Here is a 26,207-nt window from a genome sequence, read left to right as displayed (position 1 = left end):
GCATTTAATATGCTTTGATACAGCACTCCGTAAACAGCCACACCTTTCAGTAATGACCTTCTGTGACTTACCCTCTTTGTGGAGGGTGTCAATGTTCGTCTTCTGGATCATTGCCAAGTCAGCAGTCTTCCCCATTATTGTGGTTTCAAAGAAGAAGAGATACCCAGAATTTATACTGTAGGGATGGTCATTTATTCAAACTCAAATGTACATATTCTAATATTTTGAGATACTGATTTTTGACTTTCATGAGCTGTAAGCTCTAATCATCAAAATTAAAAGAAATAAACATTTGAAATATATCAGTCTGTGTGTAATGAATGAATATAATATACAAGTTTCACTTTTTGAATGGAATTAGTGAAATAAATCCACTTTTTGATGATATTCTAATTATATGACCAGCACCTGTATATACACATACATACATATGTGTGTGTATGTATGTATGTATGTGTATTTTAGACCGCTGCTTGAACTGAACATGACGCGTCTGTTGTGTGTGACACCTGTGACTTCTCCAAGACGCACATATGATATAAAAGGCTATAAATAGCATATTTTAACAACAGTAAACAACCAAATTCCACATGTGATCGCAAAAGGAAGTTATTACAAACACTCGATGGTGGTTTGAAGTGAGGAGTAAAAGTGTACGTTACTATTAATCTCATAAATTGTCTTATGAAGCATGATGCTAATGTTAGCTCTAATGCAGCTGCAGAACAGGTCCAATTCTTCTTCATAATGCATTTTGTCATAATACTCAACGTAAGGTCGCAAGAAATGTTTTGTTGTATTTATTTAGAAATACTTTTGATAACAGTTGGGTAAATGTATACTGGGATTGAAGCGATGCAGCTTGGTAAATGTTTTATTGCCAGTATAAAGGCTGATAATGGCTGAATAAAAACAAAAGAATAATAAGGATTATGTCTCATACCTGGTGGAAGTGTGAAAGGTTCAGTTTCCTTAAACTAGTTTGTCATGCATTTCTCTTTCAACACATTTACAGCTAAATCCTAGTATTTTAAATTTGCGATTAATCATGATTAATCACAGTCCATGACTGTAATTAACGCGATTAAATTTTTTAATCGATTGACAGCACTTTTATATATATATATATATATATATATATATATATATGTGTGTGTGTGTGTGTGTGTGTGTGTGTAGCCTATATATATATATATATATATATATATATATATGTGTGTGTGTGTGTGTGTGTGTGTGTGTAGCCTATATATATATATATGTGTGTGTGTGTGTGTGTGTGTGTGTGTGTGTGTGTGTATAAAAAGCAGCTTAATGATATTAAACTAACACCGATACTATACGTCACACTAGCGATTGCATTGCATTACAATTACTCCTTCATGGGGACTCTCCACTACGGATACGGTAGTCAGCATCAACATTAAAAGATCGAGTTTCATTCCGTGTACGAGTTTAATAATTGAATTTGACCGACACCAATCCTGTATTCCTCCTTAGCCCTAGTCTGTGAGTGAAACCGGTATTTCTCAAGTGCGAAATACCAATGAATCACATTCGTGGCAGCCCCGTCTAAGAATATGAATATTCATTAGCTCATGCCTACGTGACTTCGTAATCTCCCCTGTTCGCCCAATCACGTAACCTAATTAATATTCATGAACCAACTCGTCACCATAGTATGATTGGCAAATGCACCACAGCGTCCAACAGTAGGAGGGCAGTTGGCGCGTTTGGGGTGGTGCTGCTGCTGCCGTGTTTCTGTGTTGTTGTCCTCCTCCTCCTTACTGTTGCTGTTCAGCGCAGGATGGCGGAGGCAGTCACGGCACAGCTAGACTCATTCGGCCACAATTTCCAGGTTTGAGTCTTTTTTTTTTTTTCTTCTTCTTTTTTTTTTTTTTAAAAACATGCATAAATTATGTACATAACTGGTTTTTTTTTTACACGAGCTCAAATAGCTATACTAAGGTAAGCTCGCTGCTGCTTACATCTGTGTCATGATGTGGCTTTACGAGTCGCTCGATTCGCGCCAATGAATCGTCAGATCGCAAAAACAAACGCTTGTAACGTTACTCAATTCTGAGCGCTCGAGTTATCACAGTAAATAATATCGTGTCTCAAAAGCGAAGATTTTCAGTTACTCAAAAAACATTATCTGTTTGGTTAGCGCCATCACAATTCTGCTGACACTGCTACACTTAATTTAGTTCTCTGGCACTTGTTGCTTTTCTTCGTAACACATTTTACAGTTCTTCTTTTCTTAAAGGGATAGTTCACTCCAAAAATAATTCTGTCATTGATTCAGTCAAACCGAGTCTTCGTGGAGTATAAAAGAGGGACTGATATCCTCAGTCTCCATTCACTTTCATTGTGCAAATGTGCATTGAAAGTGAACGGCGACTGAGGTTGTCATTATGCATAATAACTTTAATTTCCTTTAATACATCACAGAGAGAAAAAAGAAAAAAAAGTCGGGTTTGGAATTTTAGAATTTTTGGATGAATTGTTCCTCATCAGTCAATTTTGACATACTGTTGCTTTAAATATGTTAATTTTTCCAGCCGGCTGCCTGCGTTAATTCCAATATTCCCGCCTATATTACCCAAAAACCGTTATTATTTATTAACGAATGGGGATATCTGTTATACTACGGTTTGTATTGATATTATTTTGCTATATATCACATCATTTAACCCACCTTAATTTCTCTGTGATCGTGTAAAACCGTAACATATCCTGTTGAGTGTGCTGGATTGTCCTCTCAGCTGCCAGATGACAAGAACTTGACCAAACACGTCACGACAGTGATATAGTTTCTCAATGCGGAAACGAAGTCGTTAAATAGCTCTAACATGATTTCACTCGAGCTACTTTGAAGAAAACCAGCTGTCACGCCGGTCACGAGCTCTCCCTGCGGCGCGTTCTGGAATGATCGTCTCTGTTTCTTCTTTCAGATCGCGGACCTTCAGGGGCTCCACCGCTCGCGCCAGGTACTGGCAAGTATCACGATTTAACTTAAAACGGGCTTTTGACTTGTTTGTGGGTCTCAAACTGCGGGTAAATAAGTAAAACAGAACTGACAGTCTAGTATAGGCATTTCATGGTAGATAAGGGTGCACACATTAGTCACGTGAGCCTTGTTCAGTGAGAAATCTGATAAGTGCACACTGCAAGTTTTACAACTAGTGTTCACTTCCTCTTTCTCTGATAGAAGTTCATGTCTAAACAGGACATTGATAGTGAACTGCTAACTTAAAATACGATGATCGTTTTTAGTCTTACGCAACTTGTTTTATGTGATGGAAATATAATGATCATTTAGTCTTTAAACTTTTATGGGGAAGCATATAAAGCACACAAGGTCATATCATGTCAGGCTCTTGTTTACTCCATTGGAAATGCTCAAATAAACACACTTTGCATTTACATTTTGTGTTTATGCTTGATGCTTTGCATAATGCAAATAAGCTTTTCCCCCCCTTTTTTTGTCCCCCCCCCCATCATTTTCATATAGGCATACTTAAAAAGTATATGTATATTCATATAGTTTTTAAGGCATACTTAAAAACTATATGAATCACAACATAAACTTTGATTTGAAGGAAAAAGTTTTGAAAATCAGACAAAACCATCAATTAGCAACCTTGTATACAGGTTTACAAAAAGTTATCCTTCAAAATCAGCTCCCCCTGTGGAGAAAATGAATGGGATTTTATAACTGCAATCCAACTATTGCACTCTATATGCCTTTAGAAGTAAAGGAACATTGTTGTTGTGTTCTGATAACACAACACTTTGTTTTGAATGTAAATTTCTCTCTCTTTCTCTCAGATAACCAGTAGCGCTCTGGCATCTGGCCAGGTGGAGAGCCGTGGTCCGATCTCTCATGTCCCCAACAGCCCCGCAGGTACAGCTGCTTGTGACGAAACATTTAAAAACACATCCTTCAAATCATCCAGTCATTTCAAAAAACTAAAATCTGACAGAATACCTAAGAATCTGTGATGTAACATCTGGTGGTTTTATGTTTTTTTATTTTTTTTATTTTGGGATTAGGAATGGAGAGCAGTCAACCAATCACAATCACAGACCCGGTTACACGGCGGAAGAAGAAACGCAGAACTCGGGCCGCGGACAGTTTCACTGGCAAATTTAGTGGTACTAAACCATCTTGAACTTTACAAAAACTATTATTAATCCTCATAATGTGCACCTTTTTGTTCTATGGTTTATTCTCTGCATGCAGTCTGTATAACCTGTATCATCAGATCTTTCAAAATGTGTGATTGCAACATTTCCTGATGGGGTAAGGTGAGTCAACTCACAAGCGTGTGTGTTTTGTAGATCTGTACAAGCTGACGGACGAGCTGCTGGGTCAGGGAGCTTATGCTAAAGTCCAGGGCTGTGTGAGTTTACAGAACGGCAATGAGTATGCTGTCAAGGTGAGATTATTTGTAGTTACAATTACATGGTTTCTGTGGGTATTAAAAAGGTTTTAAAGTCTTAATTTGCCCTTCCACAAATTAAGCAGAAAGTCTTAAAATCAAGAAGTCTGTCACGGTTCACACGCACGAGGGAAGCAAGGAGGAAACTCAAATTAAACAGTCTTTAATCCAGACAAGGCAGGGCAATACAAGGCAGGGCAGACACACAGGAACGTAACGAGTAGACCAGACGAAAAGGAACTGAACAGACAGGAACTAAATACACAGGATAATCAAACACACACAACTGAACGAAATCATATTAACTAATCAAACTAAACAAGGACAGGAAAATAACCATATATGGACACAAGAGGGCAAGAAACACACGGGCTGACAAAGTCATGGCATTAAATTTTGAATGCACTGCAAAAAATGGCCATTTTCCTCAGTATTTTGAATTGTTTTCTAATACAAGTATCCTTACATCAAGATACATTTGCTTGAGATGCAGAATGAAGAAAAGAAGTCTTGTTTTCTGAGAAATTAGACAAAATGAAGTGAGTTTATGTTTAAAATAAGAGCAAATATCTATCAATGGGGAATAAAATCTTGTTTCCCTTGGAATTAAGTTGATTTTTCTGAGCCCACTGGCAGATAATTGTTATTTTTAAATCAGAAACTCACTTCATTTTGATCAGTTTCACTGAAAATGGTGAAATTTCTTGTTAAGTAAATGTTTCTCAATTTAAGACAAAAATATAATGGTTACTGCATAATATTTGAAATCGCGCAAATGGCCTTAAGTTTATTTAATTACCTAAATAAACTGCGAAAAATTTGTTTCCTAAAACATCATGGACGGAATAGTCCTGAGTGCTCTGTACGAGCTCACGGCGCTATCTGCAGGACAGTTCAAAGCGTTCAAATGATTCAAAGTGCCAAACGTGAGTAGAATCAGCACTGGAACGTGCTACTGGAGATGGTCCTCACTGCAGAACACAAGATCCAGGGGGCGTGGTTGGATCCAGATCCAACTCCTCCCACCTTACATATACCTAAACCTACCCATCTCCACCCCTAAACCCACCCATCTCCACCCCTAAACCTACCCATCTCCACCCCTAAACCCACCCATCTCCACCCCTAAACCTACCCATCTCCACCCCTAGATGTGGATCCAACCACGCCCCCTGGATCTTGTGTTCTGCAGTGAGGCTACTGTGTTACTCGACCCTGTGATTTTTTATGAATGGCGGTGAGAATTTGAGATTGCTTGCTAGTGCTGTCATAACGGCTGTGATGTAATCATATAATAGGCTGTAGTCTGACGCTACATGTCTGCTATTACAGTACTGTTTTTAGTTTTGATTCACTGTTAATGCTAGCTGCATTAACAGTTAATGCTTGGTTTGAGCCGCTTTAATTAGCATTTGGGAATGCAACATTTATAAATCTGTTATTGTTTACAAAGAGAAGTTTCAGTGTCTCACAATCCTTCAGAAATCATTCTAATATGCTGATTTGCTGCTTAAGAAACATTTCTGATTATTATCAATGCTAAAAACAGTTTTGCTGCTTAATATTTTTGTGGAAACAATGAGACCACTCAAACATTTGTATAAGATTTAAAAAATTAATTAATTTATAATTTTATTCATCATGCATGAAAGTGATTAAAAAGTGAGTGAAGACATTTAAAATGATTTCTATTTAATAAATGCATTAACAAATTTAATTAACATATTTGATAAATGCAAAAAAATGCTGTTCATTGAACTTTATATTTATCAAAAAATGATATGAAGTGTATCACAATATCCACACAAAATATGAAAAAGCAAAATTGTTTTCAACATTGATAATAATCAGAAATGTTTCTTGAGAGTCAAATAAATTGTAATGATTTCTAAAAGATCATGTGACACTGAAAACTGGCGTGATGATGAATAAAATTCTGCTTTGCATTACAGGAATAACATTTTATAATATATTAAAATTGAATTTTTTAAATGATACAATATTGCTATATAATACAATATTGCTGTTTTTTAAACTTTATTTTCATCAAATAAATTCTGCCTTGATGAGCAGAAGATATTTATTTCAAAATCATTAATAATTGTAATGTTTCCAAACTTTTGGCAGGTACATTAATAATAATAACAATTCTATATACATTACTATATTATAGTACTTTATTATAATATATTATATTGTTATAATGATTATTAAATGCTGCTTTTTATTTTTTACAGGACAATCGTATGTATTATTACAATATAAGATATATCTTTTAATGTGCCAAAATATACATTTTTAATAATAAGTGCTGGGGGCGTGGTCAGATTTTCCTTCTTTTTTGTCTGTAGCTGATCACATGCCTAAGATGTTTCTGCGCACACATCTGAAGCGCACGCACACAGACTGCCGCGTCTACACCGCGCAAATATTAAATTGAGCTCTCTTACGCTTTTTTTCTGCATGGATGAATCAATAAAGAGAAAATTGCATCAAAATGCACGTTTTGGCGAATATCCTAGTAAACACAGTCAGTATATGTCTTAAAATAAACAGTTGAGAAAGAAAACATGTGTATTAGTATATTAAGTCCGTGCTTTCGTTCTTAAAGTGAAAGCAAACTAATAATAAATCTAATGGTGTCAAAGAAAAATACAAGTGCTCACTGCTCCTGACTAAATAACCTTTGTAACATCAAAAATGATTAATCTATATTTAATTTATACAGTTATTTTACATTTGATTATTACATTTCTGTAGCGTACCTGAAAATTTATTTTAGACTGAGCTGAAAAGCACTGTTTATTGAACTTGTGTCTTTGTTCTATTGTATTTATTTTCTGCTATTGCTTGTAATTTGGTTAAAGGTAGAAAAGCTGACTGAAAAGCACTGAGCCCCTAGTAGCAGCCAGAATTGTTTTTCCAATTGTTGATTTTCTTTATTATTAAAAAAAAAAGAAAAGTGTAGGCCTATTTTTTTGTTGTGAATGTCCCAGTTGAGGAGCAAGATGTGAAAATTTCAGATAAATGTTCATGTTATATATTTTGGTTGCATTTGCGAGTTAATAAAAATGTAGATGGTTGTTTAAAATATGTATATAATATCGATATCTCGATTGAATCGAATTGTAATCGTATCATAGAATTTTTTGAAGTATCGGCAAATATCGTATCGTGACGAACTATCCGATTTACACCCCTAATTAAAAGCTATATTTCTATATTTTAATGACACCTATTCAAACCATAAGCTTTTTTTTGTGTGTAAAATTAACTAAAAAGCAATGGAGATTGGTTGGAAGTTGTATTTTAATCTTTGAAGTGTTGCTGATACAATTGTGTTGCCTAAATTTTCTTTACTTGGTGTTAAAAAGGTCTTTAAATAGGTGTAAATTTATCTTCATAATACCTGCAGAAACCCTGTGTACGTCCATAAGATAATAATACTAAAATTGTAAATATTTTGAAAAATATCGGAGTAGTTCTTTATCAAACAAACAATAAATTACTTTGTGTGTAATGTGTGGTTACATTTCTCAGATAATTGAGAAGAACGCTGGTCACAGTCGGAGTAGAGTTTTCAGAGAGGTGGAGACGCTTTACCAGTGTCAAGGAAATAAGTATGATCCTATTCCACAATTGATTGATTGATTGATTGTAATTAGTATTATACATAACTGCTCAACTGCATACATTGTGTGTTTCTCTATAGGAACATTCTGGAGCTCATTCAGTTTTTTGAAGATGACTGCTGTTTTTATCTGGTGTTTGAGAAGTTGCTTGGAGGTACTGTACAGTTGTATAGAGGTAAAATACAGATGCAATCTCATTCTCAGTTACTTGTTTCTGAATAGGTTTCTCTTTCCCTTTAAGGTTCCATTTTAACACACATCCAGAGTCGAAAGTACTTTGATGAGAGAGAGGCAAGTCATGTAGTCAGGGATATAGCACATGCACTGGACTTTCTACACAACAAAGGTAAATACTATACTTTTACTCTTTGGCCCAGTGACCATGACTCACTGCGAGTGTGTTTACTCAGACTCATCTCACTCTTTCCACAGGAATCGCTCACCGGGACCTTAAGCCTGAAAATATCCTGTGTGAATATACTGATAAGGTAACGCATGTGTAGTTTGTCTGGCTACAGAACCCAAACCTTTGAACTGTAGTGTAAAGGGGTGGGCGTTATGATTGAAATCTTATATCACAATATGAATAATTTTATTTCACGGTAACGATATATATCACAATATAGTTATTTTTGCTTTAAATAAGGTCTTTATGATATCAAAAGTTTTGATATCATAGAAATTTCATAATTCTTGTTACCAGTGTCAATATCACAAAAAAAACAGTACTAGCCTAAAAAAAACCAACTCAAGCTCACTGAAGACAAGTATATAGTCAGCGATTAAATAAGAATAAGAACCTAACTGCAAGCAATAGGACAAAAAACTACAGTAGAACAAATAAAAATAAGAAATGCAACATACATTGTATAAACAAATCAAATTTTAAAAATAAACACTGAATATTCTTCACTGTGTAAATTAAAAATCTATTTCTTCTTATTAATGTTACAAAAGTGTTTTAGTCGAGAGCAGTGAGAGATTTCTTCTCTTTTTTTTTTTTACATGACAGACAGCAGGAATATTAGACTGCTGTCACTTTAAGAGCTGTATACTGTTACTCATGTGTTTTCTTTCTCAGCAGTTTGCTTTCAAGACCTAAATTACTGTGTTTACAAGGATACTTGGAAAGACGGGCATTTTGACACATACAAATGTGTGTATTTAACCGTTCAAGGCACATAAAGTGGCAAAAAATAACTCATTTCAATACTCCCACGCTCTATGAGCACCGTCTTGCGTGCACTTGCCTCTCTGACAGCACACGCATATAGCGAAATGAGTTCTCTTTCACTGCTGATTGCATTTCACCGGCTTAAAATCACTTGTTTTTAAACCGCAGTACTTAAAAACACATGCAAATGATACGTTTTCGTGACCGTGTAAACCGGACGATTGCAAACCGGTTGAGAAATTTCTACTGTTTAATCATGTCTACCAGTATATCACCCACCTCTAGCAGTTTATGCGCTGTATGTTTATAGGCAGTCTTAATTGTAATGAGTTTTTTGCTTATACTCAGGTTTCTCCTGTGAAAATCTGTGATTTTGATCTGGGGAGTGGAGTAAAGCTAAACAGTGCCTGTACCCCAATAACTACCCCTGAGCTCACCACACCGGTAACTGCATCCTCACATTTGTGCTTTTGGCATCCTAGAACTGTAAAATTGTGGAGTAGCATGTTTTGAGGGATGTGTTTTGTCCTCTAGTGTGGCTCAGCAGAGTACATGGCTCCTGAGGTGGTCGAGGTCTTTACGGATGAGGCTTCGTTCTATGATAAGCGCTGTGACCTCTGGAGCCTTGGAGTGATTCTCTACATCCTGCTCAGCGGGAGTCCTCCTTCACCGGCCACTGCGGCACCAACTGCGGCTGGGAACGAGGAGAGACATGTCGTGCCTGCCAGGTAAAGCGCACGCTAATTCAAAAATGAAGAGAATTCACTTCATCCACGAAGACAACTTAGCAGTGTTGTCCTCTCCTGTTCAGAACAACCTGTTTGAGAGGATTCAGGAGGGGAAGTATGAATTTAGGGATGGAGTTTGGGCTCAGATCTCAGCCGATGCCAAAGATCTGATCTCGCGGCTGCTGGTGCGAGATGCCACTCTACGGCTGAGTGCTGCCCAGGTCCTGAAACATCCCTGGGTGCAAGGGGTGAGTCTTTAGCTCTATTTTTCTTGAAGACTTCTTGATTTCAGCCATTACGGGCTGATAACTGATAATAAAAAGTGTTCTTTAGTCTGTGATTTTACTTATTGCATTTTAACCCTTTTAGTAGGAATGACTAGGTAATTATAAACAATTGCTTGACACAAAAATAGATTGCTTTGGACTTTACAATGCATATAGTTCATTGCTGAGAAAATAAATGTGTGTGTGTGTGTGTATATATATATATATATATATATATATATATATTAGTGGTGTCAAAATTAGCGTGTTAACGCTGTCGATTCATTTTTTCAGTTTAGCGCGTTAAAAATATTTAATGCAATTAACGCAGGGGCGGAGCTAAGGTTGGCCACCCCTCTCACAACTGCTGTTTCTGTCACTTTTTCTCTTGACAAGAAGTGCATTTATTCAGTCGCATTTCAGACGCGCGCTTCAACTTCACTTCAGCGGCAGGCGCGAGTCAACCGAGCGTGGAAACAGTACTGTGCTTGCAGCACGTGCTCAATTGCACGCACAAAGGTGCTGGCACGCGCTGTAGCCTGTGTTATTTCATATCAAAGCGTGAAATAAACTACGTGCATGCAATGTCGTGGTCAGTTAAGTCATGATGTTACCAAAAAGGCGATTAAAGCTGCCTTAAAACTGTGCGTGCATGTAATATAATTTATATGAGTCACATTTAAATGGTTTTCAAAAGTGTCCTGGAGCAGCCCAGCACTGTCTCACTCATCTAGCACACCCGATTATAACTCGTCAGCTCATTAATAGGGACTTTATGACCTGAAGTGTGTCAGAAAAGGTAAAAAGAGTCGAGAGAAAATATGATGCGTGTCAGATCCGTGTCACGTTCAGCAGCGTCAGCTCTTAATAACAGCCAAAACAACCTAATAACCAGCTGCTGTGATGTCTAGTAATCAAATGACAAAGAAAAAAAAGAGGAAAAAATTACTTATAGCTTTAAGGATTCATCTATATTTCATTTAGTATATAGTGTTTGATAACTTCAATTTCAATTTCTGTATATTTCTGCTGAAGGGCACAGGTAAATATGACATTTATTATAATGGGTTTATGTGAAGATTATTTTAAGTTCACTTAAATTAGAAGTTATTTTTTAAAAGTCTAATAAATGTTAAAAATGATATCTCAATTATACTGTAATGTTGAATGGCTAGTCAATGGTTAAATATAGGGGGGTATATAAAAAATATACTGTCTTTATGTTGTTTGTATATTAATTTGAAGATTGAATGTGAAATTATTGCAATATAAAAGTATATTTAAAAACTTTAATGTTAGGTGGGATTAATTTCAGAAAAAATGTGCGATTAATTAGTTACTTTTTTTGTAATCGATTGACAGCACTAATATATATATATATATATATATACACTATAGTACACTAACCTTCAAAAGTTTGGGGTCAGTCATTTTTTGTAACAAATGATTACTTTTATTCAACAAGGACACATTAAATTGTCCAAAAGTGACAGTAAAGTGACTTTTACTTTTACAAAAACATACAATTTCAAATAAATGCATAGAATTAAATAATTTTAGGGGGAAAATTATCACGGTTTCCTTAAAAATTTTAAGCAACCCTTTTTTAATAATAATAATAATTTTTTAATATATTAAAAAATAAAACATTTTAAATTGTAATAATATGATAATATTACTGTTTTTACTGGTATTTTTAATGCAGTCTTTTTTTTTCTTTGTAAAAAAAATGCTCCCTTTTTTCCAAAAACATTAAAAAAAACTTACAAAGTTATTATGTATATTTTTACTTTTATAACATTTTTATTTACTTGTTTACATTTTCAGAATGCACCTGAAAGAGTTCTTCAAACTCCTCGTGTTCTACAAAGGTATTTGATTTCAATGCAGTAGATTTAAGTATATTTTCCAGTCTCTGTAATGTTTCTAACCGTTTCTCTGGTTGAACCCACAGAAACTGCAGCACTAAAGACCTGACACAGTTTGCCGCTGAAGCCATCGCATTCAATCGGCAGCTGTCTCAGAAGGAGGAAGAGCAGGAGGACTTCGGTGCCGTGGTCTGCTCCATGAGGCTCTCCCCTCCATCTAACTCTAGATTGGCCCGCCGCCGAGCACAGTCTCAAGCACTACGCACCAATCCCTGACACCTGCCCGCCTGACAGGTGCTCCGGTTATACTCCTGCACAGCCTTCATACGCATACATTCTCTGGTGAACTGAATGGGTTCTTGAGCAAACACACATGTATATGCATCACAGGCTCAGTGCTACCAACTTGTAGCACAGAGTAACCTTATATATACAAACCAAAAACATCCAGACGTTTCTAATTTATTTACAGGTATTTTACTCTGTGTAATGTGAGTTTTGTGTATTTTAAGCATCAGAAGTTGTGCTTTTATATATATATATATATATATTTATTACCAAATATTTATGGCTGGCAGTGTTTGTCAGTCTGATATAAAAAGGGTGCTCAGCTCTGAGGGAATCTACAGACGTTGATTTTAATGTTGCTGCATCAGTTAGACTTTTAATCTACATTAGCATTTTTATACTTAAAAAAAACAGGTTTTAACATTTTAAAACACCACTTGAGTTACTGTAAAGCACTGGACAAGATCTTGCTTTGTTACTTTTCTATTGTTTGCTTTATATAAGGTCTAGCTGTAGTCTAGTTATAGTTATTGTTGAGCGAATAATGTTTTGGTTTATTTGAGCTATGTAAAGCCATGCTGCCGTGTGTCTTAAGTGGAAATGCATTTGAGAGCTATTGTTGCTTTAATGAGGGTGCTGATGAGGTATTATATACTTTCAGCTCAGATCGTTGATAAATATTGCACAGTATGTATTTTTGTCTTTTCAGATTTCAGATGATTATATTTTTTTCATTTTATGTATATTTTTTCATGGTTCCACTTTGTCTTTTAGAGCATTGAATTTTATTTTGTTGTAAAAGTGAAGTATTTTTCTATGCATCAGACCGATGAGCCTGTCCTGCAGCCGATTCAGTTACAAGGTGGCGTACATTTTATTTTTTGGCTTGTATTTAGTGTAACTTGTGCCATTTTGAGGGAGCAGAGCTCCTAATGTGCAAAATAACTAAATGACCTCTCAGTTGCCTTTCAAATGATAAAACATGCACGGTTATTTTATTTTTTTTCATGTTATTTGTTGTTTAAAATGCTATTAGAGGTAGTGGTTGTCTTTGTATTATGTATGTATGGTTGTGAGTAAGTGTTGGGAAACATTTCATGTTTCAGGGATGACACTAGAGGACGCTACCTCACATCGATGGCTATGTTCTCAGTATTCAGTGCTTGTGTGATACTCTAATGCAGTATCAAAGGCTAATTTCAGAAATGCTGTCTATGGAATTTAACCATAAAAACTCTGGGACAGATCACAGGTCAGGGGTGTTCATTTGGTTTTCCAATTTTGACAAATAAAGTAGTTTGCACTGACACTTGAGTCTTTATTCAATGCACTTTATACAGCAATATTGTGGAATGTTGTTGTGGATAACAACAGAAATTTGATGATTATGATATCCTCGTATACAAGGCCTGAATGAACAACCAGTGCATAGTATCTTCCCTGTGCGCCTATGAACACAATAAAGAAAAGCACAGGAAATAAAGTGTACTATCTTTAAACCTTTCCTCAAGGCTTTCTTGCACTGAAAAGAGCGTGTTTTTATTCCTCTCTAGCCATGTGGAGGAGACTGAGCACTGTGAGCAGACAAGGACTTGTGTCCTTGGATATGAGTGTCACGAGAACCTGGAGGTTAACGATTGTTTCCAAGTGAATTTATATTCTAATAGCCGTGTTTGAGCAGATATTGCGCATCATGTAAGTTGTAATGTTTTAGCCGAACCTGAAAGCGTCGAAGGTTAACAGAAATGGGATTCGTGTATCATCTGTATGTTGGAGTGATGAAGCGGAGCTCGAGAGCGCCTCCCGCGGTGATGAGCGGAATGACTCCGGCGTGAAGCGCTCAGAAGAGCCGCTCCATCTCAAACCGCCCAGAGCGAACCGATGCGCTCCTCCAGCGGCTGAAGTTCAAGAGCCTGAAGAATCACCTGAAACTGCCGGAGATTCGCTAAAATAGAAGATAAAAGAAGCCAACTCTACGAAATCTCATCTTCTGGTGAGTTCAAAGAATTAATTTTTACCTGTAGAGCCGGAAGTCGTTCATTTTCAGAGTAATGCCGCCCGCAGTTCAATTACGGACTTTGAATATGTTTTCATAGAGACTGTATCTCTTAATACATCGTTTTAGATTAAATATAGGCCATTAAAAGTAGGCCAATGTCAAAACGACTGAGTGTAGATAGATTTTTCTAGAAAATCAAAAAATGAATGTAGGCTAATTCTATCTATCTATCTGTCTATCATTTTATTTATTCTAACGTTCTATGCATCTAATTATCTGTCTATCTGTCATTTTATTCTATCTATCTATCTATCTGTATGTCAATCATTTTATCTAATCTATCTATCTATCTATCTATCTATCTATCTGTCTATCTGTCTGTCTATCTATCTATCTATCTATCTATCTATCTATCTATCTATCTATCTATCTATCTATCTATCTATCTATCTATCTATCTATCTGTCTGTCTGTCTGTCTATCGCTATCAGTTCAATAGTTTATAAGAATGTTAATTTTGTGAAATTTGCAAGATAATTCAGAATTTTTAATAGCCGAGCATAATATACATGGTGTATATGATGTAAATATAATAAATAATAAACATGATGTTCATGATTAAATTCCTTATGCGGACATAACATCCGATTAAAACATTTACATAACTGTTACGCCTTGTCATGCAAACATACTGAGTAATAAAGTTTTATAGTAGTGTAATTTCCTCACAGCCAAAGCGTTCACATCATCAGACTCATCTGGTCTTGCTGGCACTAATTGAATTTTGGCTCGGCTCAGAGCCGGTGCTGACATGACACATGAACAGGCAAGCGGATGTTGGAGGACCAGCACATCACTATAATACTCATTACTGCTCTCCGCCTCCTTCTCTGTTTTCTCTCTCTCTCATTTCCCCTTTTTATGCAGTGGCCGAGAAGGTCAGCGGCATTTAGAGAGGATGGTTTTCTCTAATGAAGATGCGCAGTCAGGTGAGAGGAGGGCTCTCCGCTCTCAGGGGTTGCCCTCGCCGGCTCTTTGCTGCGCGTGTGGGCTCTGCATCATGCTGGCAGGCATTAACATCACCCTGGTGGGTGCTCTCGCTTTTACCAAACTCCTGCCCATAAACAACCCTCCCATCATCATCGGGCCCATCCTCCTCTTAGTGGCCTTTTCATTCTTTGGGGCGTGTTGCATCTGCAGTCGGCGACCCATCGGACAAAGCTCTCACATTTCCGCCGGACGGGACCGTTGGCCGTTGATGAGGATGGGCGGAGCCGTGTTGGAGATGGAGACCAGTGAGCCCACCCTACAGGACACCACAGCCATTCAGCTCAGTCCAACAAACTCTCCAAGCTCCTCCCACCGCTGCAGCCCCACCCACCTTCCCGGAGCTCCGCCCCACTCTTAAGAAACCTATGTGTCCTCAAAGGGAAATAATGTGAGTTTACAAAACCCCATAGTAGATGATTCATATACTCATAGTTTGGACATCAAACTCTGTGAATTTGCAAACGTCCACGGTCTTAAAATGAGATGTTTCTTAGTGTGCATGAGCAGACATGTGAGAGACCACTTTGGGATGAATTATTTGATGGAGGCGGTAATGAATTCAACTCACAGGGCCAGTCCGACCTTCGGAAGAAGACTTTGGTGGTGAAATAAGAAAAGCATATCATAATTTCATCATCTCAGCCTCAGAATAGTATGAAAAGGAAGACTGGCTGATAAAGGATTATTGCAGGATCAATTTGAAAGTATTTGAGCCAGCGCTACCATCCTTTCTGTCAAATCAGATCTGGCAAATTGACTGTGAGCTTAAGTTTGTCCCTTAGAAATCGTGAACAATTTTGGCTGGTAAGAGATGAATTTAGTTCATGCAGAAAAAGATCAACCTTATACTGCAAGATTGCAGTGGAAATACTTGATTTTACTTATTTACATGAATTCTCTGATTTATCATGCATGCATGTATTTTCCATTTCCCCCTTTTGCATGCATATCACGTATACAATACAATTTTGAGTCTCTGTTAAAGAACATTGTTATCTGTGTGATTGTGGAATGTGTCTGATTGTATTGTTTTCGAAGATAAAATTGTTTAGTTGTACCTATCGCATTATTATTTATTGAAATATGTAATGATGTAAACACTTGAAGCTAGAGATGCACAGATTTGACATTTCTTGACAATACTAATAAGCTGCTAATTATTTTCATGCTGTGGCCGCGCTATATTATTTAGTCTAAATAAATGAAAAATAAAACAAGCTAATATCAAATGCTACAAGTGAATTCAAGCATCACAACACTATAATGTACAGTTTGAAAAATGGATATTCATTTTGAGATTCGGTACATTTAACGGTGTTATTAAAGATTAAGCAAGCATTAACTGATGGTAAATGTAATATAACTGTACAAACAGAGAAAATAAACGAACAATTAAAGATTCATTATTGACTGATGTAAAAAAAAAAAAAAAATTCTGTCAACTGATAACAGCTATGGTGCCAATATATCGTGCATCCTTATACATAAATCCATAAATATAGCTAGTGTAAAACAAGTATATATATGGCCTTCTGTTGTTTCATTTTGTATTTTGTAATTAATAAATATAATGGACATTTCAAACTGACTTTCCAAACTGTTAATGATTTGTAACCCATTTCAAATCATCACAGTGAGTTTGTATTTTTGTTTTATTGTGTCTTTCAGTGTCACGTTCAACACTATATCTGCTGTTCTTCCTGTCTGTTTGTTTACTCAGTAATTACTGTTAATGAGTCTCATTCTGGTACAATAGCAAAATTTGATTTGACTGTCTGATTGAATAAACTGTGATGAAAAAAATGATAAGCGCATTGAAAAATGAGCTCAAATATTTGTGAAGTTAAGTGAGGAAGGACTAAGACAGCTGTTCCTCCCGATAACCCTGAGAGACAAAAACCTCACACCAGTCAAAGATCTACACAAATAACAAGACTACTGTAAAATCAGCCTCTGATATGAGAGGGATTAATCAAACACTACCTGTGCAAGTCCCTAATGGATTTATATCACACCGAACACAGAAATCTCTTATCGTACAGCACAAATATGAACATGCAGTGCCATAACAGCTCAGGCCTGTTTGTTCAGTTGTGCTGCTGCACCATCTGTGCACACAACACAATGACGGCTGCTTCTGAGACGCATCAATTTTTGTTACACATGCACATCAGGGTACTGCCAATGTAACAGACTTCTATGTGCTTTTGATCCCTTCATCATGTGGCTTACTGAAACTTTTGTTGACCTACTTAGCAGAGATTTTCACCCATCTTTCAGATGTGTGTGGACTAATTGTGCACACAATCAATGGCTGGATGACATTACAAAATGGCAGTATAGTTCACTGGCCAATAATTGCTTGTTCTGCATCATTAAACAGTCTTAATGAGATCAGCACTTTGAAGCATTATAGGATATGCATTCAAGAAGAGCGTGGTATGATCTGTTCCATAAACATTTTTAATATATACTAAAATATTATTTTTAAAACTAATGTTTAATATTCCCATAGTTTACCCATGCTATAGATACTGTGTGGTTTTATTTCTTTGTCAGAAATAAATGGGTTGATTGGCTTTCCATACATACCTTTTGACCGATTAACAATTTATTTATTATTTAAACATTTTCGTATTAACTGCATACAACGTGCACATATATTTTCAGTTTCAGTTTCGACAGCAAGCAGCATGTCAACAAAATCCTGCATCCTAAGGTCACAAATGCATTTCTTAATGCAATAAGCATACCATCGTTCAAAAAGCGGTTTTGTTTGAGCATTTCAGAGGCCTATACCTGGCAAAGAGAAAGTGATCTGAATGCAATTAGATTACAGGTCAGAAACTAAAAATACTAAGACACAAAACTGTCTAACACAGAACTTGCAAAAACATTTGCATTTCCCCAAAAAACTTTGTGTTTGCACTCAAAAGCACTGAAATATAGTGTCCCTTCCACTTAATTTTGGTCAAAGTTTGTCATAACTTAGATATGAACATTACTAGGTGTACTTTGAGTTCAAATCTTGCATGACTTGCTTGACTTTATCTTTTGTAAAATAAATTAAGAATTTGCAGTGATCGTCTATTAAATGTATATCAGTAGTGGTTTTGTATCCATACCTATCTATAGCTTACCTATGTACACAATAAAATTAGTAATTAATTACATTCTTTACTAACTGATGATGGTGAAGCTGGAGGTGTTTTTTGTTGTCACCTTTAGAAATTGGTCTGTGACGTTAAGTTTAATTAATGATTATCGAGAGTAAAGTTAATTTGTGACCCTGGACCACAAAACCAGTCTTAAGTAACACGGGTTTATTTCTAGCAATAGCCAAAAGTACATTGTATGGGTCAAAATTATCAATTTTTCTTTTATGCCAAAAATCATTAGTATATTAAGTAACAATCATGTTCCATGAAGATATTTTGTAAATTTCCTACCGTAAATATATCAAAACGAAATCTCATAAGTTACATAAATTTTATCATACAGCATGTTATTCAGCCAGTTACTCAGATGTGTATAATTGTATGAGTTTAGTCTGTAAACTTTAATTTAACCCTCACTAACATTTATTTGAATGAGTTTCATCAATAAAAATGTATTTAATCAAAAATAAATGTAATGTGAATATTTTTTACTTAATTTGTAATGTGTTGTCTCTTCTGCCTTTGAAGTATTTGCTCTGATATTAAGTTTTTTGTTGACATTTTTGTATGACTTTTCTGTAACCCTGTTTTACCCTAAATATGAATAAAAGAAAACTACAACGAGTTTAGAATCATTTGTATCCATTACATCGAACAAAACATTAGAATCACAGGACCGTGTTTTAATTTCTTTGTCAGAACAAATCATAATGGGCCTATTGGCCTTTAATCACAACATTTTACTGCTAGTATGCATACTACAAGACGTCAGGTGTTTCTTGACAGAGACAACGTTTACACAACAACGACACCTAGAGGTCACAGACTCGTAAACATACGCTAATAATCGGCAGCACTACTGACATTGGCAAAAACTATACATGCAAGAAAGTGTGAGATTCGACTTAATGTTTCACGGTTATATATGATCTGCTAAAAACATTTCATATTTGTTATTCTCTAAAACAGATGAGGACCACGCGTAAATACTTGCCACCTGTGGATATTACATCTATAACACATTCTGTGTATAATAATAATATTAAAGCGTTCTGGTATTGATCCATTATTTTTACGTAAATGCATCTTATACATCTACACTAGGGTATTACATTAGGCCAAAATCTTCCACATCATTGTTCCTCCTGCACATGCAGTATAAAGCTATTTCAGTTCATTGTAGCGATGCCCAGTCTGTCCTTCAACACTGACGCATGCGCAGACGCTCAGTTCCTGTGTCGCCATGTCTGCGACGCATGCGCATTGTCGGACTCGAGCGGCACTATATATAAGCTGCAGAGCCTCTGCCCCATTCCACCTTCAGCCATTTTAACGATGTTGGGAGCTGTGGGACGCTGCTGCACCGGGGCTTTGCAAGCTCTCAAGCCCGGGGTGACCCCCCTGAAGGCTCTCAACGGAGCTCCAGCGGCACTGTTTTCTCGTAAGTAGAATTCGTTGGTTTTCGAAACGCTTGGTTTTAAAGCAGCTCTTCTGACAGCAGCGTCGCCGCCGGTGCTAGACTGCTAAATGGCAGCATGCGGATAGCAGACGCAGGCCGCAAAGTTTTACCGTCAACGTTTTCAACGATTGCGTTCGCCAGATGTGCTACATGTATGTTCTTTCCTGTTGGATTTAAACCGATGTTGCGGAATACTTCGTTTAATGACAACAACGGAGTCCGTTTGGTGTGAAAACCGGAATGACCTTTATGTGTCATGCTAGCTTGTTCGCAACTCGCGAGGTCATGGTACGGATAAACGTGTGGAATAAGATCACGAGTTAATCCAAACACGTTTATAAACATTTACAAGCTATAAATGCAGAATGCAGGCAAATCCCAACAGATTTATATTTTTATTTTTTTAAATCCACAACATCGACTTGCGTGCGTTTATTCATTAGCCTGTTTTGATTTCTCAGGACACCAAACAAACTATAGTGACTAATCAAAATCTAAGCTTTCGTGCGTGCATATGCATATTTTTAAATGTTTCTATTAAAGATGGTCGGTTTCATGCGATATTCAGTTGTTTCTCTTCCTCTCTCTCTCACAGGCAGGGATTATGCCGCTCCTGCCGCAGCTGCTGCCATCGCCCACGGGCGTATCGTCGCGGTCATCGGTGCCGTTGTGGATGTCCAGTTCGACGAGGGTCTGCCCCCTATTCTCAATGCCCTGGAAGTGGCCGGCCGTGACACCAGGCTAGTCCTGGAGGTGGCTCAGCATCTGGGTAACGAGACTGAAGCTTTACCCACTCAAGTAAATCTGAATGTTAAAGTCATGACCGATTTGCAGAGTAACTATTTTTGCTCTTTAGGTGAGAGCACCGTCCGCACCATTGCTATGGACGGTACTGAGGGACTGGTGCGCGGTCAGAAGGTTCTTGACACTGGTGCCCCCATCAGAATTCCTGTGGGACCTGAGACGCTTGGCAGGATCATGAATGTCATTGGTGAGCCCATTGACGAGAGAGGACCAATTACCACAAAACAGTGAGTATTATGAATGCTGAAGCAAGTTTTCAAGCTCATTGAAGGAGCGTTAATCTTCTTGTAAAGTAGATAATTGAATGTTTGTGATCTGTTGTCAAGGACTGCCCCCATCCATGCTGAGGCCCCAGAATTCACAGACATGAGTGTCGAGCAGGAGATTCTGGTCACCGGAATCAAGGTCGTAGACCTGCTGGCACCCTATGCCAAGGGTGGCAAGATCGGTATGTGTGTTATTGTTAAAGATTAAGCTTAATTTGAAAATTAGCACTTTAATCCAGAAAGTGTGCGTTACATTGATCAAAAGTGACAGTAAAAACACTGTGTAATAAAATGTTTTTAACTCAATTTCTGTTCATCATAGAATTCTGAGAAAATGTATCTAGTTCTATTCTTCACTCGATGAATGTTTGAGCACTGAATTGGCATATTAAAATGATTTCTGTAGGATCATGTGACACTGAAGACTGGCGTGAACTTCAATTAAATTATAGTGGTTCCACAGTAGTATGGTTTCTATTGTATTTGATCTTATAAATGAACTGTTTTAATGAACCAAAAACATTTTAAACTTCTATGCCTTGAGAGATTTCACCCAAAAATGAAATTTACTCGCCCTCAAGTTGCTCTAAACCTGTATGAGTTTCTATCTTCTGTTTATACATGCAAAGATATTTGAAGAATGTATAACCAAACAGTTGCTGGTTCCCATGGACTTCCATAGTATTGGGGGAAAGTCAATGGGGACGAGAAACTGTTTGGTTACCAGTGTTTTTCAAAATATCATCTTTTGTCTTCAGCAGAAGAAACTAATTTGTACAGGCTTGTAAAAACGTGATGGTGAGTAAATAAGAATTTAACTTTTGGGTGAACTATGCCAGCATTTTACTTAAAGGAATAAGGACTCCTATAATTTGCTTGTGCTTGTTTTGAACCCCGCTATGCTTTTTAGCTAACTAAAGGCATCTTATTTCCTCAGGCCTTTTCGGTGGTGCTGGTGTGGGAAAGACCGTATTGATTATGGAGCTCATCAACAACGTGGCCAAGGCTCATGGTGGTTACTCCGTGTTCGCTGGTGTGGGAGAGAGAACCCGTGAGGGAAATGATCTCTACCATGAGATGATCGAGTCTGGTGTCATCAACCTGAAGGACACCACCTCAAAGGTACATCTAAAATTCCTGATACACCAGATAAAATCTACTACCGGCAAGTTACAAGGTCCTCTTGGTTCCCATTAGGTGGCGCTGGTGTACGGACAGATGAACGAGCCCCCAGGTGCCCGTGCCCGTGTGGCTCTGACTGGACTGACCGTTGCAGAATATTTCCGTGACCAGGAGGGGCAGGATGTGCTGCTCTTCATCGACAACATTTTCCGCTTCACCCAGGCTGGATCAGAGGTCAGTGTCAGGATCGTTTGGACCAATTTTATTTTTTTTGTCCTAAATTGTGCGTTTTATTGATTTTTGGCGTTTGTTCACGTAGGTGTCTGCCCTGCTGGGCCGTATCCCCTCTGCTGTGGGTTATCAGCCAACTCTGGCCACTGACATGGGTACCATGCAGGAAAGAATCACCACAACCAAGAAGGGTTCAATCACATCCGTGCAGGTACGCTTCCTTCACTTGCACAGCGCACACACTCTTGCGCTTCCTGGATCTCTTCATGTTCTATAGTGTCATATTGTCTCATAGGCAATCTATGTGCCTGCTGATGACTTGACTGATCCTGCCCCTGCTACCACTTTCGCTCACTTGGACGCCACCACCGTGTTGTCTCGTGCCATTGCTGAGCTGGGCATCTACCCCGCTGTGGACCCACTGGACTCCACTTCCCGTATCATGGACCCCAACATTGTGGGATCTGAGCATTATGACGTAGCCCGTGGCGTCCAGAAGATTCTCCAGGTGAGCGCCAACAAATATGGGCTTCATCTGAGCACTTAACTCCGTTTTTGAATCTCAAACCGTGACCTCGTTCCCACTTTTCTCCATAATAGGACTACAAGTCCCTGCAGGATATTATTGCTATTCTGGGTATGGATGAGTTGTCTGAGGAGGACAAGCTCACTGTGGCTCGTGCACGTAAGATCCAGAGGTTCCTGTCCCAGCCCTTCCAAGTCGCTGAGGTCTTCACTGGACACATGGGCAAGCTGGTGCCCCTGAAAGACACCATTAAAGGCTTCAAGGCCATTCTGGCTGGTAAGTCCTCCCATTTTTGTCTTGACCGTTTCGATTGCATCCACTTTTGGTAATATAGTATCTGTTCTTTATTCAGTGTTGCTCATAATGTTTATTTCCCTAGGTGAGTATGACCCTTTGCCCGAGCAGGCCTTCTACATGGTGGGCCCCATCGAGGAGGTCGTCCAGAAGGCAGAGAAGCTGGCTGAGGAGCATTCGTAAATGAGTCTTTAAATGTGTCTGGGCGGGTTGAATGAAAGGGAGGAGCACTTGGTTTGTAACGTCACATTCAAAAAAAAAAAAAATTGTATCTTTATCGCTGGTCATTCTGAAGTTCTATTTAATGTTTCCAATTTGTGAAGATGGAAATAAAACTGTCTTACCGTGAACCATTTCTCTTGGTCCCGTGTCATAACACTAAATCCTACTTCACATTTAATACATGAAATTAAGGCCTCTAAATGATCAAAGTGGCTAAAAATGTACACAATCTTGTACATAGTTTTTAAAAATACTTTGTGTGGATTCCTGACAAATTTTAAAAGGTTTAAGTATTGATTTACATGTCTAGTAGGAATCCTGCTACGGTTTTGCACTGTGAAGTCCTTTTTATACATGCAAGACACCATTCTAATAAAGGTGGGACAAAATGTATCTGTATTGCATGCTGAGAAGCATAAAATAAGAGGAAAGTCAGTTTTGAACCTATTTGGATGAATCCCTCTCCCTTGCCAGGTATTTTTGCACAACTATGTATTTGACTTTGACAAACCAGATGTAGAAAAAATGGCTTGCTGAAAGTCCCATTTGGGTTCATGTTAAACAAGCCTCTTGCATGAAACCTCTATTCAGAATGAATATGTTTGGAAAACCAACTACCATTTCAACAAGTCACATCTATAGTTTCAGCAACCTCTTCATATGTGTACATTTAAATAGCAAGGCTTTTGAAATGGTCTGCAGATCTTCTGCCAAAGTCGAATGCAAATATTTTGGTGCTGTTGTCTAAATTTGGATCCGCAATGTGCCCCAGCAGAGCTCAAATCGGTGACAACGTGACTACTGCACTGATCTTATTAACAACTGGCCACGTGGTGGCGCTATTGCGCAACACGCCGAAATGTGGCAGTGGCTGCTGTCAAGCTGCCCATAACAAATCCAAATCAGCAGTATGCCATATTGTTGGATATCAGCTCACTCACCTTTGCATAAACACTCACTGAAAGGTGGAACTAAACTTTATAGTGCAACTAAACATTTCAACCTTCAATCAAAACAGAAGTCCTCCATTCAGTCGGTTAAAACAATACAAATTCATCAGTGCTTCATCTTTGGTCTCTAAAGTTAACTACAATCTGGAAAATCCTAAGGTGTTTTTTTTTTTTTTTACTTTTAATACTGTACGGTATGTCGTTATGATGGTCACAATAGTAAATCTATTGCAAAAACAGCACCTTTGAGCAGCCAACAGTCAGAGATGCAGGTGGGAAAATAAGACTGCAACAGGAATTGTGCACCTCACCCCGAGTAACAGGTACGGGCTGCACATCTGAGACGCCGTGTTCAATGCAGTTCATCATCTTGCACCATAGAGAAATTCTTTCATCACCTTTACAGTTAGATACATTGGAAGTACAACGCACAAATTAGGATATGCTTCATATGCAAAAATATTCCAGAGAAATATTATGTATACACTTACACTGATCTTGTAGAATCCATGCACAAGAACACCACACCAGAAAGATACACACTTCTTCCTAAAACATTGGGGGGGAATTAAAAATAAATAAAAATCAAATAGGAAAAAAACATTATTTTGTCATGATATCTAAATAGTTTACCATTAAGACATATTTTCACAAAATGCTTTTTGCAGGTAGTAAGAAAGTTATTAAATCAAAGACGCTTTAAAAAGTTTTTCTAATCATTTAAGTTTTGAAAAATGAAGGCCCTTTGCGTCTTAATCACAGTTGAGTTGTTTATTATGTTTTATCCTATACTGGTCACAATATACACTATTCAAATGTCTGGGATTGGTAATATTTTTATTACTTTCTATTAATCAAAGAAACCTGAAAAAAATTGTACCACATTTTCTACAAAAATATTAAGCAGCACATTTTTTCAACATAAGAAATGTTTCTTAAGCAGTAAATCAGCATATTAGAATGATATCTGAAGGATCATGTAATACTGAAGACTGGAGTAATGATGCTGAAAATTCAGCTTTGTATCACCGGAATAAATTATATTTAGCAGAAAACTGTAATAATATTTCACAATATTACTGTTTTTACTGTATTTTTGATCAAATAAATTCACTCTTGATGAGCGTAAGAGACTTCTTTTAAAACACGAAATAATCCCATATTTTTTAACTTTAGCGTGCTTTATCAATGCTCTCACCTTCATGTCCTCCAGATGGATGGTGGACACACTTGATGAACATGATTTCCCAGCTCCTCCTCTCAAGCACGCTGCCGCTCCGCACACATCCAGATGGCTTGAGAGGAGCGTTTTGAAGCCAGTCACAGCCTGTGATGAAAACATACTCATTACCACTGACTCAAACTCTCTCAAGTTTCCTGGTGCCATCTATCCATGTAAAACAGGACCAAAACATAAAGCTGAGAACACACAGACAAGAATTATAAATCAAGAAACATCTATGAGAATGCAGTTTTGACATTTTACTTATAAAATGTTTTTCATGAGCATTATTTTGTAAGACATACACTATATTGCCAAAAGTATTGGGTCACCCCCCTCTAATGAACAGGTTTGACTACTTTAGTAATTTCCATGAGTGCAAATCTTAATGTTTAAGCATATAATGATATTCTAGAGAATTGTGTGCTTCTAAATTTAAAGCAACAGTTTAGACAGGACCCTTTTCTATTCTAACATGACAGTGCCTCTGTGTATAAGGCAAG

The 26,207-nt window shown here is 37.4% G+C and overlaps 3 protein-coding genes and 1 long non-coding RNA gene across 4 annotated transcripts in view; 3 read left to right on the top strand and 1 right to left on the bottom strand.

Moving 5' to 3' along the window:
- The first annotated feature begins 1,345 nt into the window (after nucleotides 1-1,345).
- Nucleotides 1,346-13,710, top strand: mknk1 (MAPK interacting serine/threonine kinase 1). Its single transcript, XM_058791322.1, is given in 15 exon segments — nucleotides 1,346-1,858; nucleotides 2,955-2,996; nucleotides 3,832-3,907; nucleotides 4,057-4,158; nucleotides 4,345-4,442; nucleotides 7,986-8,065; nucleotides 8,158-8,231; nucleotides 8,319-8,461; nucleotides 8,464-8,565; nucleotides 9,600-9,695; nucleotides 9,786-9,915; nucleotides 9,918-9,979; nucleotides 10,063-10,227; nucleotides 12,073-12,116; nucleotides 12,200-13,710. Coding segments are annotated over 15 exon segments (1,581 nt in total). The 5' UTR covers nucleotides 1,346-1,681; the 3' UTR covers nucleotides 12,390-13,710.
- A 598-nt stretch (nucleotides 13,711-14,308) lies between these two features.
- On the top strand, nucleotides 14,309-16,895 carry LOC131549293 (transmembrane protein 275-like). Its single transcript, XM_058791335.1, has 2 exons — nucleotides 14,309-14,394; nucleotides 15,328-16,895. Exon 2 carries the CDS (start codon nucleotides 15,359-15,361, stop codon nucleotides 15,806-15,808), a length of 450 nt encoding a protein of 149 aa, XP_058647318.1. The 5' UTR covers nucleotides 14,309-14,394; nucleotides 15,328-15,358; the 3' UTR covers nucleotides 15,809-16,895.
- A 2,995-nt stretch (nucleotides 16,896-19,890) lies between these two features.
- atp5f1b (ATP synthase F1 subunit beta) lies at nucleotides 19,891-23,665 on the top strand. The gene is made up of 10 exons (XM_058791321.1): nucleotides 19,891-20,049; nucleotides 20,663-20,836; nucleotides 20,924-21,098; nucleotides 21,198-21,319; nucleotides 22,075-22,259; nucleotides 22,335-22,493; nucleotides 22,579-22,701; nucleotides 22,786-22,998; nucleotides 23,091-23,292; nucleotides 23,396-23,665. Exons 1-10 carry the CDS (start codon nucleotides 19,944-19,946, stop codon nucleotides 23,491-23,493), a joined length of 1,557 nt encoding a protein of 518 aa, XP_058647304.1. The 5' UTR covers nucleotides 19,891-19,943; the 3' UTR covers nucleotides 23,494-23,665.
- LOC131549295 (uncharacterized) overlaps nucleotides 23,520-26,207 on the bottom strand; it is an 11,243-nt gene continuing 8,555 nt past the window's right edge. Inside the window, exons 3-5 of the long non-coding RNA XR_009273375.1 lie at nucleotides 25,681-25,809; nucleotides 24,974-25,031; nucleotides 23,520-24,880 (exon numbers count right to left, since the gene is read on the bottom strand). This is a non-coding gene — a long non-coding RNA (uncharacterized LOC131549295). The remainder of the gene's footprint in view (nucleotides 24,881-24,973; nucleotides 25,032-25,680; nucleotides 25,810-26,207) is intronic.

Source organism: Onychostoma macrolepis, chromosome 11 (assembly GCF_012432095.1).
Source record: "Onychostoma macrolepis isolate SWU-2019 chromosome 11, ASM1243209v1, whole genome shotgun sequence".
NCBI classification, from domain to species: Eukaryota; Metazoa; Chordata; class Actinopteri; order Cypriniformes; family Cyprinidae; genus Onychostoma; species Onychostoma macrolepis.
Note: the sequence above shows the minus strand (reverse complement) of the source record. Positions and strands in the feature narration are given on the sequence as shown.

Excerpts from the sequence above, each read along its gene's own strand:
- atp5f1b (XM_058791321.1), top strand. The coding sequence starts at position 19,944 with ATGTTGGGAGCTGTGGGACGCTGCTGCACCGGGGCTTTGCAAGCTCTC. Across the intron at positions 21,320-22,074 it reads TGCCAAGGGTGGCAAGATCG|GCCTTTTCGGTGGTGCTGGT; the intron begins GTATGTGTGTTA and ends TTATTTCCTCAG. Across the intron at positions 23,293-23,395 it reads CTTCAAGGCCATTCTGGCTG|GTGAGTATGACCCTTTGCCC; the intron begins GTAAGTCCTCCC and ends TTATTTCCCTAG.
- LOC131549293 (XM_058791335.1), top strand. The coding sequence starts at position 15,359 with ATGGTTTTCTCTAATGAAGATGCGCAGTCAGGTGAGAGGAGGGCTCTC.